The 17,168-nt window shown below is 39.5% G+C and overlaps 1 protein-coding gene across 1 annotated transcript in view; it reads right to left on the bottom strand.

Moving 5' to 3' along the window:
* The window catches only part of NUP93 (nucleoporin 93), a 106,798-nt gene that overhangs the window by 48,547 nt on the left and 41,083 nt on the right, over positions 1–17,168 (bottom strand). The window contains exons 9-10 of the mRNA XM_053700271.1: positions 13,506–13,638; positions 13,169–13,326 (exon numbers count right to left, since the gene is read on the bottom strand). Of these exons, the coding sequence (XP_053556246.1) occupies positions 13,169–13,326; positions 13,506–13,638 (291 nt within the window). The remainder of the gene's footprint in view (positions 1–13,168; positions 13,327–13,505; positions 13,639–17,168) is intronic.

The raw sequence follows: 17,168 nt of genomic DNA on the forward strand, positions 1-17,168 counted from the left end.
TAGCCGCTTGTGTGGACGTAAGGGGTTCTGTTAATGTCAGGAGTAAGTCATCTGCGAAGATGGCGAGTTTGTGAATCTGGTTATCTATGGTTATCCCATTAATTTGGTTGTTGAGTCTAATTTTAATAGCTAGTGGCTCTAGGGACATAATGAAGAGAAGCGGGGATAATGGGCAACCTTGCCTAGACCCGTTCCGAATCTCAAATGGATCAGAGAGTGTACCATTGATTTTTATACATGCTGTAGGGTTGGTATATAGGGCTAAGATTTTGTGGATAAAGGAGTTTGGTATATGAAAATGTTGTAAGGTTGCCTGCAAGTATGTCCAATCTAAACGGTCAAAAGCCTTTTCGGCATCTGTGGACAGAAAAATGGATGGGATTTTGTTTTGTGTTATATATTCGAGTAAATTGAGTACCTTGACCGTATTGTCCTTGGCTTCCCTGTGTGGCACAAAGCCGACCTGGTCCTGGTGGATGATTTTTGGGAGAATTTGATTGAGTCGTGTGGCTAGTATCTTAGCATAAATTTTTAGGTCGACATTAAGCAACGAAATCGGTCTGAAGTTTGCTGGGGTATTTGGGGGTTTACCGGGCTTAGCTAAGACAGATATATTTGCCTGTAGCATGTTGTCTGGGAATTGTAGTAGTTCTGGGATGGAATTAAAAAGGGACGTTAAATGTGGTATTAGGAGCTTTGCAAAGGTTTTATAGTATAGGCCCGTGAAGCCGTCGGGTCCTGGGGCTTTGTTTTGCTTTAGTTGTTTTATTGCATCTTGTATCTCAGATGCTTGGATAGGTGAATCTAGATGTTCGCGTTGTTCTGAGGTTAAATGTGGTATTGGAATTTGGTCTAAATATTGATTACATAGTTGGAAATGGGCTTGGGGGTCTCTCGCGGGAAAGAGATTGTAAAGTTTATGGTAAAATTCTTTAAATTCTTTTGCTATGTTTTTGGTATCTTCTATGTGCTTATCCTGAGTGGATTTAATGGAGTGAATATATGTTTTCTGCTGCTGGTTCTTTAGCGCCCTGGCCAAGAGTTTCCCCGGTTTATTACCCTCCCTGTAAAAATTTTGTTGAATACGAAGTTGCTGTTTTTGGGCTTTAGTTTGGAGGATGGCGTTTAGTTTCTCTCTAGCTGTTTTAATGCGTTCAAGGATAGCGTTGTCTGTGGGGTTAATTTTATGTGCATAGTCTAAATCAGCTAACTCTGTGGTGATAGTTTCTACCTCTTCCCTACTTTTCCTATTGATTTGTGCTCTGGCTTTGATGAATTCCCCTCTCATGGTGCACTTGTGTGCTTCCCATACAGTAGCTGTGTTAACATCCGATGTATTATTTAAAGAGAAATATGATTTTATATGTTTTGTAAATTGCTTTATCAGACTTGGGTTTAGGAGCATAGAGTCATCTAGTCTCCATTGGAAAGACCGGAATGGAGCTGAGGGCCAATTAATAACACAGGTAGCTAATGAGTGGTCTGACCATGCTGTATGTTTTATGCCTGAGTGTTTGGTGTGAGAGAGGATTAGATGGTCTACAAAAATGTAGTCCAGTCTGGAGTAACTGCGGTTAGGATGCGAGAAAAAGGTGTAATCTCTTTTTTGAGGATTAAAGAATCTCCAGGTGTCGTGTAAGCCCAGTAATTTCAAATTTCCCCATATATTGATAAGGTTTGGAGTTTTGACTCTATTGTTTGGGTTTGAACAGTCCATCGATGGGTCTAGTGGAAAATTAATGTCTCCTGCTAGTATTAGGGAGCCTGTAACTTCTCCAACTAATAGATCTGTTATCGTAGCTATAAATTTATCCTGGTGTGAGTTGGGGGCATAGATATTCATTAGAGTTACTGGTTTGCCATAAAGGAGGCCCTTTAAACACAAGTACCTTCCCTCTTTGTCTGAAATTAATTGTGTTTTGGTAAAGGGGATGGATCTATGAATTAGAATACTAACTCCGTTAATTTTTTTATTTGGGTGGGTACTATGATAATGTACTGGATAATTAGAGGAAAAATATTTAGGGTAGTTTTTAGCCTTAAAATGGGTTTCCTGGAGGAATAGGATGTGACCCCCTTGTTTATGGAAGTCCAACATAGCCATTCTCCTTTTATTGGGACAGTTTAAGCCCTTAGCATTTTGTGTAAAAAGAATAAGTTCCTGCTGTTTATGACTATTCATGTGTGGGAAGTGTATAGAAGCTCAATTTGGTTGGTGATTTGGGATATATTTTGCGTTTGATGTGTAGGCACAGTTGGTGTACAGAGAAGAAAAAGAGAAGGGAGAGGAGAAAGAGGGAAAAAAAAAAAAGAGAGAAAAAAGAGGAAGAAAAAACATATTGACAACTTACAATACTAAACAAATACTCAATGAGTAACATTTTCTCTACAAGGAGATAATCTCCCGACCGTGAGAGAGCAACAAAACTCTATTAGACATCATTCCTTGGCAAAGATTGATTTTTTTTTTTTTTTTTTTTTTTTTCCTTGCAAGGACAATTAGCAACAGACTAAGAACTTTTAACATTCAACCATTGACATGCCTAGCCTTGGAATAATGTTGTGGATAAACTCAACATTCTCTAGAAAGTCGAGTAGTACAGGAAGGCATGTAAAACAACTGTATAATATCAGATAACATTAGATAACATTAGACATCATTAGATAACCTTAGGTGAAAATAAATACCACATGAAGGGCCTTCGAGGCAGAAGGAAAGCCCTAGGTCCAGTGAGGAGTCTGAAGAAAAAGGCAGCACCAGTTAAAGGGTGCCCTTTAAAGATGAGGAAGTTCATGACCAAAAAGGTCAATTGGGGATTCATGAAATGAGTTCCATTATCAATCTTTTTCCATCATTACAGGAGATGTAGGCATGGCGGACTTCCGTGCTTTCTTTTGGATCGCCTGTTGCCAAATCCCTCTTTGAGGAAGTGGTGTTGGGGATTTCCTCCGCTTAGATTGATCTTCTTGATGAGCAGCTAAATCCTCTGTTGGAGGGGGAGGAACATCCAAGTCCTTGCATATGAGCGCAATGTCTTTAACTGATGTGCAGGTTAGCCGCCTGCCTTTCCATATAATAGCCAGGTGAAACGGAAATCCCCAGCGGTATGGGATATTCTTATCCCTCAACAGTTCTGTGAGTGGTTTAAGTTCCTTTCTTTTGAAGAGAGTACGTTGGGAAAGATCTGCATACATTTGTAACTCTGAGTTCTCATATCTTATGGGTTGCATCTCTCTGGCTAGTTTCATGAGGTTTTCTTTCACTTGAAAGTTGGTTATGCGGACGATAACGTCTCTTGGTGGTTGGCCCACTTGCGGTTTAGGGCGCAGGGCCCTGTGTGCTCTATCTATGTCCACTTTTATTGGTATTTCTTCTTTCTTTAGGAAGCCAAAAAAATCCTGTAAGTACTGTTCCAGGTCTGATGGTGAGATAGCTTCTAGGATCCCTCGAAGTCGGATATTATGGCGTCTGCTTCTATTTTCAGCGTCATCTAATTTATCCTCTAACTCCGTGATAGTAGCACCTTGATGCTGTATGGTGTTGTTTAAATCAGTTAACGCTTCTGAGTGTAAATCTTGTGTATTTTCGAGAGTTTCAACCCTGTGTCCAATCTCTGAAATATCTTTTTTGAGGTCTGATATTTCGTCCTTGATGCACTGTTTAACCTGAGTTATTAATGTAGAGAAATCTTTTTTAGAAGGGATAGAGTTAAACAGTGCTTTAGGAATTGTGATAGATTCAGATGTCTGATCACTGTCTGAGTCTGAGGAGCTGTGATATGATGCTTGATCTGGTGGGTTTGCATCTGTGGGGCTAGGAGCCTTAGCTTCCAAGGTCTTAAAGAAGTTGTTGACAGTGTGAGCTGGTGTCTTCAGCTGTTTAATGTTTTTACTTGGTTTGCTGCCTTTTTTTGGAGACATTATTAGGTGTGAATATACTGCCCACAGTTGGTCAGAGAGTGTGGTAAACGTAGTTCATACAGATTGATTTACTCCCAAAGAAGTGTGTGTAAGAAATAGAACCTCAGTCCAAACAAACAGCCCCCCAGGGTTAACTAGGGTCTTGTATATTTATCGACTTTTCTTTAAGCTCTAGAAAAGGTGTTGGAAGGCAAAAAGTTCATTGTGCTCTTTATCCTTGCTGTTAGTTATTGCATTAAAGTTAGAAGTTAAATGGAGATATCATCCTCAAGCAAGTAAAGCCATAAACACAATTTTTGAGTTCAGTTTACACTGTATTATTAATGGTGCTTTGTATCTCTGTAGGTGAGGTTTAAGCTATCCAAAGGTATTGCTATCAAGCGGTATATATAACCATAAGGTTGACTTATACATTTATTTCTGCACAATATAAGTTTTCTGTGTCACAGATCTCACCCTTTAGATGATTTCAGGCCTTGTCGGTGCGTCTGTTCAGGTGCGCTTAAGCGATGCGCGCACTTCACTGCAACACAGGCTGTGGCCTGCACCGGGAGGTTTATGGTCGCTCCGGATCCGTAGTGATAGATGTTCGTCTGGTGACGAACAGGTTGAGGGGTAAGTCCGGTTGTGAGGTGAAGTCGGGTAAGCACTTCAGGCTGATGCGGCTCTTCTCTGTGTATCTCACAGCTTCTCCATGTTACCGCTGTGATGGCGCAGCTCTATATGTCTTGGTATGTAGCAAACTAATGAAGAGGTCTCAAATGACCCACGGGTGATCCGTTATCTTGTTCCATAGGTCACTATCTCACATATTAGCTTGTGGGTAGCCAAAGTAAACTGAATGGCACTAGCCTTTAACGCTCTCTCACGGATAGGGCTCAGGAGCTCAGATGAAAGCAGCCATCTCCTAGGCTGGCTAGCTCCGCCCCTGCCTATGTAAAAAATATTTTACCTCAAAAGTTCCTCAGTAGCCACCTCCCATTGTAAAGGATTTCTAAGCAGCATTTTAGTGTGTCTGTCCTAGGACAGCTTAGGGGATGAGCCTCGTGAACTCTCATATTATTTCACCAATCAGGTAAAGGAAGCTTACTATGAAATCTCATGAGAGTTAAGTCAAATCTCATGAGATCACAGTAAGAGTTCATGACCTCAGCACTGCTGATTGGCTGCTGTTCATTTCTTCATTTTTTATTTTTTTTTACCTGCAGCTGGGAGCAGGTGAAGTATAACTTTTTTACACAGAACTTACTCTGCTGAGCTGAGGAGATTGTGAGGTAAAATATCTTCCTTTTTTACATAGAGATGCTCAGGTGATATTTTCCTGTCAGCTTTTTACAGTTATACTGCATCAGTTTCAAGTGATTTAGCATATGAGTATTATGTCCCTTTAAGGAAACCCACAACTTTTATTATCAAATTAGCTTCATTCTCTTGGAATCCTTATTGAAGGAGCTGCAATCCCTTACTGGGAACTAGCTGGACACATTGGTAAGCCAATGATATGAGCAATATGTGCAGATACTTCTCTATGTAGCAGTTATAGACCACTATCATTGATAAATGTAGAGACCAAACCCTTTATTCCAAATTACTGGCTAGTCAATCTTTTACCTACACTCATTCAGGTAGACCAAGTTGGCTTTACCAAGGGACGACAAGGCCAAGACAATACGCAGAGGTTACTCTCTGTATTTTCGGATGCGGTCAGGAAGGAGACCCCACTTGTGGCCCTGTCTTTGGATGCAGAAAAGACCTTTGACAGGGGATTACATTTGGGAGATTCTAAAGGTTTTCGGCTTCCCAACCCCAATCATTTCGGCTATTCAGGTTCTTTATTCTTCACCTTTTGCAAGAATTAGGGGCCCTGGTTTCTGCTCCCCAGAAATAACTATTATGAATGGCACCAGACAGGGGTGCCCACTCTTCCCCCACTAATATTCTCACTAGTAATGGAGCCTTTTGCCCAAGCTATTCGAGGATCAGATCTCAGGTGTCCCATATGATACTCATGAAGAAAAAATTGTTTTGTTCGATGACAATGTCACCTTGCTTCTGAATATCCCAGGTGCCTCAATCCCGTCGGTGTTTCGGCTAATTGATCAATTCAGTAGGCTCAGTTATTATAAGTCTAACATTTCAAAAACCGAGGCATACGCTATTAATATCGCATCAGACCAGTTAATTACTCTCCAGCAAAGGTTCAATTTCCAGTGGTCAACCAGCCACTGATGCACCTTGGAGTGATACTAAGCGGGGATACAGACACTGTACTGAAACTGAATTTTGATAAACTACTTTCAGATATTAAGGCTCTTACGCTAAAATGGGATCATCAGGAAATGTCATGGCTAAGCAGAATAGCCACGATCAAAATGTCCCTTATACCGAAAGCTTTATATATATTCAGGTGTTTACCAATTAACGTTCCATACAGAACCCTCCAGCAAATTCATCGAATTTTCCTACACTGTGTTTGGAAAAACAATATTCCGAGAATTGCATACAAGACTCTTCAAAGACGAATCTCCAGAGGAGGTATTGCGTTCCCCAATATCTACTGATATTACGAGGTGGCAAGACTCTCTCACATTTCAGCTTGGGGCCCAGCAGATGAGAAGCCTGGGTGGTACAGACTGGAAGAACAAGCTCTACCCCAAGGGATTGACCTAGCAGATGCCATTTGGGTTCCGAAACACATAAATTTAAGTAGCCGGATTAATAACCCTGTTGTAAAGCAGACCATTAACATCTGGCATGACCTACGCCACCACACAGATATCTCGCCACACCCTTCCCCTATTCACAGTCAAGGTGGCTTGTTGTGGAGTTTTCCCAAATATCCATATTGACTTCTGGAAAAGGAGGGGTATACACCAAATATCTATACTCCTTTGCATATCTAAGCAGCGCAACCCAGATGTTTGATTCCTGTAGGTAGACCCCAGTATGGTTTAGGTTTGAGAGCTATAGAGTACTAAGCTTGATTAAATCCTGGGGATTCCCAAGAACATTTTTAAGAGAAAAGACCAAGTGGGAAGAAAGGTGGATTAAGGGCAGAGCTACGACTAGGGCTCTATCATTCCCCTATGCCGCCCTTATAAGGGATCACTCGACTGGTCTTCCGTGGCAAATAAAAGCCTGGAGTCGGTAATTAGATAATATCTGTAATATCTGAAAGCAAACTCAGTACGAAACAGATTCAGTACAGGACTGAACAAGCAATGTACATGGATAGCACTCAACAATTAGATAAGCATATGTCAATATTAGATACAGGATAGAAAGGATCCATGCAAGAACATTCTGTCTGCATAGAGACGTTTAAAACTTAACTTTTATTTCACAATAAAAAACAATTGAAATGATACACACAATTAAAAACACTGTAACAAGAAGGGCCCCCCAAGGTGAGAGGATAAGGTACTGTTCCAGGTAGCAGTGGGGCAAGAATGTGTGGGTACCCGGTACAATATAGGTAAATTATAATATAGGTCTCCTTCAACAGCCACAGTACGGCGATCATGCTTGCAAAAAAAAAAAAACCTACACTGCGTGAGTGTCTTGGAAACCTACATGAAGGTAGTACTGAAATGGCACAGGGTTCCAACGAGAGTAGCAAAAATGTACGACAATAATAGGGCGCAATGCTGGAGGAATTGTGATCAGCTAGGTAAGGATCTGCATATTTGGTGGTCTTGCCCAAGGTTGGTACCACTTTGGTGAGACATTGAAGTGCTTCTCCAATCTGTTAATATAGATATCCATCTGACCCCACAAATGGCCCTTCTCCACATCTTTGAGTATTCGATCCCAATACACACCAAGAGACTGCTAAATTACATATTGGTAGCTACTAAACTATGCATTACCAGAGCTTGGAGAAAACCGGAGCCCCCAATTTTGAGCAGTGTATGTGACCTGGTGAATCATTTTGCAAAAATGGAAAGGTTTGTTGCCGGAGAGACTGATGGGATGGAAGCCTATTGGGAGACTTGGACTACTAATTAATAAATTAAGTGTGATTACATCCCTTTGGTCTAACACCTTATACCTGGAGACAAACTTATCCCTGGGTTGTTGGGGTTTTTTTCTCTCTCTCTCTTTGCTCCTCTCTGCACTACTCCACCCCTGGCTCCCCTTCCCGGTGGGACTTGTAGGGCAACTTGTCAGTCGACCCCATGCTGTCGGACTAATCATTCGTGGCTTGAGATTCATCCATACCTAGTGCTTTCTAACTAGACCCCATTATAGGGCTGATGATATCCCTTTTTTCCCCCTCCCCGTGATACTTTGAGATCTATCCACCAATTGGTCCCTGCAAACTAGTCCTAAACTGACAAAATTATGAGGGACCTGGACCATCTGTCTCGTTAAGGATACTATATAAGCTAGGCGTATTAACTGCTAAATACGGCAGATATGCCCCAACAAGAATATTCAGTTTGAGTGTCTTCAAGGTTTGTAGTCTGTAAAATACTACTAGATGTTTATCGTATTGTCATGGTATTGTAATACTCTGCTTTTGTCTTTTTCCTATGTATGTATTGATTATATGTTATTAATAAAAAGAATTAAAAAAAAAAGGGAATATATGTGCAGTCACAAATCAGCCTACCTAGATATGATTTTCCACAAAGGATACCAAGAGAATTAAGCAAATTATATTAATAGAATTAAATTGGGAAGTTGATTAAAATTAATCATGAGATAACATTTTTGGATTTCATATCCCTTTAATTCAGAGCAGGAGCTAATTTTTAAATCCCTAACTTTCCACAGCCACAAGATAAGCATACTTAATAGGACACTGTACTATAAAAATGTGCTTCATGTATTCTGAATGACTTTTTTTTACCTACTGCAGAGTATTAAATGTATGGGGAAGTGTCCCTTCTTGTTTATTGTTATTTGAAATAGCTGATTTTGCTAATTAAAACCACTGTCTGAAATGCCCATAAAAATGGGCTGAACCCGCAGGTAAAGCAGAACTGCTAATGATATCTATGTCTAAACATAGTTAGGTATGTAAATGCTTATTATGGCTGGGCACAATCAACTACTACAGATAAATATATATATATATATATCTCACCTACTATCCCCCCCCCCCCCCCACTAGAAGATTAATTAGTGTATTGTCTCCTGTTTACGTAGCTTTTCTACAGAAAAAAACATCTGTTATTCATATTTTCAGTGAAGGTGGCAGTTTATGCAGGCAAAAGCAGCTATTTTGATAAACAAAATAAAGGCAAAATAAATAAATACACTCCAGCAGGTAAACTGGACCACTGGGAACACATTAAAGGGGAGAACATTTTAGCCAATGATCCTCTAAGACAGCGGTTCCCAAACTATGGTACGTGTACCCCTGAGGGTACTTGGCAGACTGGTTGCGGCTACGCAAAAATATTGTTGGCAATGGCAGAAGATGCTGGGGGAGGGTCGGTGGGGCACTCTCAATGGGTCAACTAATAACCATTGTGGAACTGTGGAAGGAAGGAGTGCTCGGACGGAAAGTGAGAAGTGAAGTCCTGGCCTGGCATATAGGCAGATGGGAGCCCCTGAACGTGAAATATGTGGACTGGGTGTGGATGACTCCGGTCCACATAATAATCACCCTGTGCCACCAGACAGCTTAGCCTCCTGCTCCACCCACCCCTGTGCACAAAATGTTTGACTGCGAGTGCGCAGTTAGAAGCAGCTCTGCAGCAGCATAGCTGCGTGGACACGTGTGGTAGAACCGTGGAGGTTGTGAATCACACAGGCGAGGCGGGTCTGCATCCCCAAATAAGTTATAGTCAGTGCCTGTAAGTAAAGTACTGCTGCTAGTGCTTGTTTGAGTCAGATTGCTTTACTTCCAACTAAAAACATCCATAGTGGCTGGGTGGTTAATATCGATCTGATCTCACAAATTCAAATATTTAATTTTATGATCATTACACTGACTCCCCCCCAGGGCTGTGTTTAGGGGCAACCAGGTGGCTGCCAGGGGCGCCAGCCACTTAGCAGGGCTCCTTCTGAGAATGAGATCTGAGCTTCAAAGGGACACTGAACCCAAATTTTTTTCTTTCCTGATTCAGATAGAGCATGCAATTTTAAGCAACTTTCTAATTTACTCTTATTATCAAATTTTCTTCATTCTCTTGGTATATTTATTTGAAAAGCAAGAATGTAAGTTTAGATGCCGGCCCATTTTTGGGGAATAACCTGGGTTGTCCTTGCTGATTGGACAGCACCAATAAACAAGTGCTGTCCATGATTCTGAACCAAAAAATTGCTGTTTCCTTAGCTTAGATGCCTTCTTTTTCAAATAAAGATAGCAAGAGAACAAAGAAAAATTGATAATAGGAGTAAATTAGAAAGTTGCTTAAAATTGCATGCTCTATCTGAAAGAAAATTTTTGGGTTCAGTGTCCCTTTAATCCTGTTGATACACGTACAGTCGTATGCCACTCAGGTATAGCTTACCTCCCCTATAAAAAAAAGTGCTTCTTTATTTTAGGGATGGGTGGGGGTAATGAACAGAGGGGGTACTCATAAATGAAAAGTCTAATCAAGGGGTACGGGAGAGAAAAAAAGTTGGGAACCGCTGCTCTAAGACAGTGTTTCTCAACCGCAGTCCTCAAGTACCCCCAACACGCCAGGTTTTTATTATAGCCGAACCAGTGCCCAGGAGAAGTAATCAGCTGATCAGTGACACCCATGGTTACGAACCTGTGCTCACCCATCAGCTGATTATGTCACCTGTGCACTGGTTCAGCTATAATAAAAACCTGGCCTGTTGGGGATACTTGAGGACCGCGTTGAGAAACACTGCTTTAAGAAATCTTTAAATTTTAATAATGAAAGAACAGTTTTTAATGCTTATATGCCTATTTTTTAGGCAGATTTTGTGTAGTTTTAATTGCCAATAATTGTATAATACACATATAGAAAATGACTAATGTCCCTTAAACAAGAACTTTTTTTTTTTGTTACTTCTAAAAAGAATTAAAAGATCAGCTGGTGATCTATATGTCTCTAGTAAAAAGTTGTGTACAAACCCACATTTCCTGATAGCAATGCTGGTCCCAAGAGAACCTGCAGTCCGTATTTAACAAGTAGCGGTCATTGGATCGCTGCTTCCCTAACCTTTCGCTACCTCTTAGGTGACAAATTTTAATCTCCCAGGTCTTGTCCGACCGGGGAGATTGACAGCTCCTGCCCGCGCGTGATTGGCTGTGCGCGGCCATGGTGCGGGATTGCACGCAAGAGCAAAATAGCACTCGTGTGCAATGCTGAATTCCAGCAGCAGAATTCAGCACGCCAGGGGGGAGCTGAGGAGGACAGGGGCACGTATGTGCGCCCCAGCTTGATAAATCGACCCCAAAGACTTTTCCTTACATAGACCATACACTTAAGCTACATGAGCTGTGAACCTTTATATAGGTTTAGGACATTTATTTATGAGCTCATACATGCATAAATATAAAAAAAAAAATATTAACTGCTTTTTGTGGGATTTTAGTCTGTGACCCACAACTTGAGTCATGTACTTCATTGCTTGAATTATCTAGAGAAAGACTCTTGTTCCATCTTTGACAAGTGAAATGTTTTCAAAAAGGATCTCTATGGAAAAAAATCTTCAGACATTTGTACTTAAATCTTAATGAAATCAACATAAAACAAATACACTAGGCTTAATATAATGCAAATTAGTCAACCATTAGTGTTTTTGTAGTGTAGTCAATCTGTTCTGTGTTGGACCAGATCTGGGAATAGGCAGAGCTCTAAAGTAAATGCCCTCATCATTTAGAAACAGATTTTGATAGCAGACAAGAACCACAGGTCCAACAAATGAACCCAAAATTCCATAATAATGTAAGCTTATTTAGTTCATAGGATATCCTTATGCTCATCCCAGGCTAAGTGTTTGTCCTTATCACTGACAATGGAAGTTTCTGAAGAAGTGAAGTGTTTCTGCAAATTATTCCTGAACCTACTACCCTTCAACTTGAGATCATGACCCCTTGTTCTAGAATTGCTCTTTTTGTGAAAAATACATACTTTATTAAAGGGAAATTGAACCCAATTTTTTTCTTTCATGATTCAGACAGAGCATGCAATTTTAAGCAACTTTGAACCAAAGATGGGCCGGCTCGTAAGCTTACATTCCTGCTTTTTCAAAAAAAGATACCAATAGAACGAAGAAAAATTGATAATAGGAGTAAATTAGAAAGTTACTTAGATTGCATGCTCTATCTGAATCATGAAAGAAAAAAGGGCTCAGTATACCTTTAAGCCCCTTAATATACCTGAATGTTTCTTTTATATCAACTCTTACCATTTTCTCATATAAGCTATACATATTTAGGTAATTGAGTTTAGTAAGTTTTATTTTTCAGACAATGTACCATTTTGGTAGCCCTGCTATAATCGTATTCTACTGGCTTTACTTGCTGCAACACTACATAGTTTACTGAATTCCATAATAACCAAGTCATGTTCCTCTTTGTAACAGCAGTGTAATTAACCTTTAGATTTTTCTTTCCTAAATGCATAATTTTGCACTCGGATGTTAAACTTTACAGTAATTTGTCTAATTCCTCCAATTTTTTATATCGCTTCTCATTTGCTTCTCCCACTGTGAAACCAACTCTATTACAAATGTTTTTATCATCTAAAGCAGTGATGGCGAACCTTGGCACTCAGATGTTTCAGAACTACATTTCCCATGATACTTAAGCACTCTGAAGTCCAGTCAAGCACTATGGGAGATGTAGTTCTGAAACATCGGGAGTGCCAAGGTTCGCCATCACTGATCTAAAGACATACTGTACCTTCCCCTGTAGCCCTTTGCTGATAAATAGGTTTAACAAGACAGGCCCCAGAACTGACCCCAGATGAACACCACTACTAACTGCCCACACTGCTGAATGCACTCCACTTAGTAAGACACTTCGACATCTATCCTTAAGCCAGAATTCTGCTTGCTTCACAAATAGACCAAGGAAATACAGTTTTATAAATTAGTTTGTGTGGGACAGTTTCAAATGATTTGCTGAAATCTAGACACACTACATCAACTGCTCCACCTTACACTTTTGTTATCTAATAGGCTTCTTTTATTATGCGAGTCTGACATGATCTTCCTGAAGTAAAAACATTCATTTAATTCTATTTTTTTGTAAACCTAAAACAACTAAGTATGGTAACAAAAACTGTAATTTAGATGGATTTAATTGTATTAACTTTATTTTTATTCGTACCTACGATCTCCACTGTGCACATATTCCTGGAACCAGTTCTTAAACTCTCCCAGCTGGTGTTGTGCCCTGTTGACAACCTGTTGTGCTGCCATCAAATCCCCGCACCGCATGCAATAGTAAATCAGAGCCCACACTGGGCATCCTTCAATTTCTCCATCCTGAAATCAGATTAAAAAAAAACAAAACAAAAAAAAAAAACTAAAGTAGATGTCAAGTAGAAGAACAAGATTTTTTTTTATTTTTAAACCATACAGTGTTCTATGCACAAAACGTGTGTACAAACAATATAGTCTGGTGGTTTCATATCAACATACAATAAAGTTTGCTTTGTACAAACCTGCAGTCCTGGTATAGGTGCTGGAAGCCTGATATTCAGAAAGCTTCTTACAAGGTTGTAGGTACCTGGAACTCCACCTAGTTGAGCCTGCTGCAGGTTTGCAAACACTCTCATCAGCGTGTAATTCTTGTAACTGGAAGAATTGGGAAACACCAAAAATAAGGAATTCTACTTAAAGTGTTTCAAGATGCCATGTTTCATGTTCTTGTAAGGGGTATTGTGTTTACGCACTACATAAGCCGACGCAAAATAGACCAACAGAAAGGGTGCTACAGATCTGCTTGAAACCAACAGGACAAGACATTTTGGCTAGAGGGATGAAATTGTAGTCTCATACATGTATAAAAGCTAGTTTCTTTATATCAGGTTCTGCCAAGGAGTGCACCACTTTAATAATTTTTTTTAAATGTTTATTGCACAAATTATATTTAAATCAATTTACATTAAATTATGCAATTAATCTGTGCTTCAAATATCTTAAGTAACATATTATATTAATACAGTTACATATTCCCAAATCCAAACATTCTAAAATCCAAATTTTTTAATTAATTTTTTTAAAATAAAATGATAAAAAAATTACTATTTTCCCTGCCTGTAAATTACAAAAGTATTACTTTTTTTTTTTTATAAAACTACCTTTAGTTGCACGTATAAGATGTAATATAACATTTAAACATTGCCTAAATGACATAAGATTTTGTTGTTTACACTATTTCCATGTCCTCTCCCAACTGTCCCATTTTAAAGATGCAAATATAATGTGGATAAAGTTTTTTTTTTTACCTGTAACAGAAATTGTTACTAATAATGAAAAGTATTACGCTGCCCTCACCTGGCTACTTCAGAATGCCACCCGACTGGCAAACTTTTCTGTGGAGAACACTGTTACCAGCAAGTCATCAAAGTGCAATGATTTCCCATGTATTGATAAAAAAAAAAAGCACACCGCAAGTAAAACAAGAAAGGGAAAAAAAAAGAGGGTGTGTGTGGAAACTATGGAATAAAAAGATCTGAGAACTGAAGTGATGTGAGCAAAAAAGGAACATTGCCCACACTACAGTGTTGGGAGAGCACAAGCTGTAATGGTCAGATTACAGCTGACAGGAGCAGTAAAAAGATTGTGCAGATAATCCCTGCTGAAAAGGACCAGTTGAACGAATATGATACCATTCCTAGCTATCGTAGTGCAGTGCTAACCAAGAACAGATAGTGGACTCTGGATAATGTATATTAAAGTGACTGCTTGTGCTACTAGCAATAGCTCAACAAGATACTAAAGACAAAGCGATATAAGAAATGGGGATGGGATGAGAGGGAGGTCCAGGTGCCAGAATAGGAACAAATACTAAAGGCTACAACTGAGAAAAGACAGAAGATGGCCGTGTTGAGCCTTCACCATTTTTATAAACATACAATGTACTGCCACATACACAAATATTGTGTGTTTTTTCCAAGAATCAAGGTCTTTACAAGGAAAAAACTATGCTGAGTGTTCAAGCGTGTTATTTGTTAAAAAGGGGACGTGGTACAAAAAACTTTTCTATTGTGTATATGAAAAAGCAGCAGTTAAAAAAAAAAAAAAAAAAGTTAACTAAAAGATGTTTAAATGTATATGACTGAGAAGAACTGTGTCCTAAAGCTTATTGGCTGATCGAGACATCTCACACAGAAAAGGCAAGATTTAATCACCACAGGAACTATATATTTAAAAATATCTACTAAAACAATGCAGCCTCTGCAGATTGTTATGTAAGTTTAACGGTTTTAACAGACTCCTCTAGAGGAGGAAAATGCGAAGACCATTTTGTTTCTGCTCATTAAAGTGCCATGGTGCTTAAAGCAGTAACTGCTCTTGTTTAGTTTGTTTCTGCTAAGGGATCACATTAATATAAAGCTTAGATCTGTGCAAGAAAGAAATAAGCTCACTGCAACTTCACTGACAGAGCAGAGGCTTGTACACATCATGAGAGCTAGTCTACTACTTGCACTTATATTGCTGTTAAATTCTTGTGAAAATTCAATTCTGCATCAAAGGAAAGCTATACATTAAAGGGCCATTATAGTAAAAAATAATAATACATGCTCTAGCGTGTTAAACGCTAAACTGTTCATCCCATGCAAAAACCAACGCTGAGCCAATCAGCATCATTTTGGCAGATTAGGATTTTACTACGTACTTTTATTTATTATTTTTTCTGACCATTTTTTAAATAATTATACTGCCTTTTTAAAATTGTAATTATTGTTAACATTTATATTTGAGCTTAAAATAATATGTAACATAAATATGGAGTGAGTGCACCAAACTAAAATCTCCTTATCTGTTTCTATGACATACTCACCACACAAGCTCATCATTCTGTCACTCTGGCAGAAATAATCTCTAACTGATAACATTTATTGAACCTTAAGTCTGTGCCCGCAATCTCTTAATGCAAGGCCAAGTGCCTAAAAACATTTAAGCTATGGAGTTTCCCTGCCTATTAATCTGCAATACTAACCTCCTAGGAAAGCGACTGAGCCATCAATAAAACAAACTGTGTATTATTAAAAGCACAGTAGTAAACCAGCGTGTAATTCTGATTATTTGTCTCACACCTTATACAATCTAAAAAGAAAACGGACTTTATCCCTATTCATATTGTTGCAGCAGAGCAAGGATGTGTGCAACCTTCAGGATAACCACTAATAAACCATATCCATAACACTACCACCTAGAATACTCTACTAACAACATGAAGCACTGTTCTAACCCTCCATCTCATCTCTCTACAGGTACGCATCTCTCCTGCTTTCTTTATCTGCCTGGTTGCCCCTCTGTGTCCCTTTAATTTGCTTATAATACACTGGTATGCATCTCTCCTGCTTCCTTTATCTGCCTGGTTGCCCCTCCGTGTCCCTTTAATTTGCTTATAATACACTGGTATGCATCTCTCCTGCTTCCTTTATCTGCCTGGTTGCCCCTCCGTGTCCCTTTAATTTGCTTATAATACACTGGTATGCATCTCTCCTGCTTTCTTTATCTGCCTGGTTGCCCCTCCGTGTCCCTTTAATTTGCTTATAATACACTGGTATGCATCTCTCCTGCTTCCTTTATCTGCCTGGTTGCCCCTCCGTGTCCCTTTAATTTGCCTATAATACACTGGTATGCATCTCTCCTGCTTTCTTTATCTGCCTGGTTGCCCCTCTGTGTCCCTTTAATTTGCTTATAATACACTGGTATGCATCTCTCCTGCTTCCTTTATCTGCCTGGTTGCCCCTCTGTGTCCCTTTAATTTGCCTATAATACACTGGTATGCATCTCTCCTGCTTTCTTTATCTGCCTGGTTGCCCCTCCGTGTCCCTTTAATTTGCTTATAATACACTGGTATGCATCTCTCCTGCTTCCTTTATCTGCCTGGTTGCCCCTCCGTGTCCCTTTAATTTGCTTATAATACACTGGTATGCATCTCTCCTGCTTCCTTTATCTGCCTGGTTGCCCCTCCGTGTCCCTTTAATTTGCTTATAATACACTGGTAGGCATCTCTCCTGCTTCCTTTATCTGCCCGGTTGCCCCTCCCTGTCCCTTTAATTTGCTTATAATACACTAGTATGCATCTCTCCTCCTTCCTTAATCTGCCTGGTTGCCCCTCCGTGTCCCTTTAATTTGCTTATAATACA

The sequence above is a fragment of the Bombina bombina genome, chromosome 1, assembly GCF_027579735.1.
Source record: "Bombina bombina isolate aBomBom1 chromosome 1, aBomBom1.pri, whole genome shotgun sequence".
NCBI lineage: Eukaryota > Metazoa > Chordata > Amphibia > Anura > Bombinatoridae > Bombina > Bombina bombina.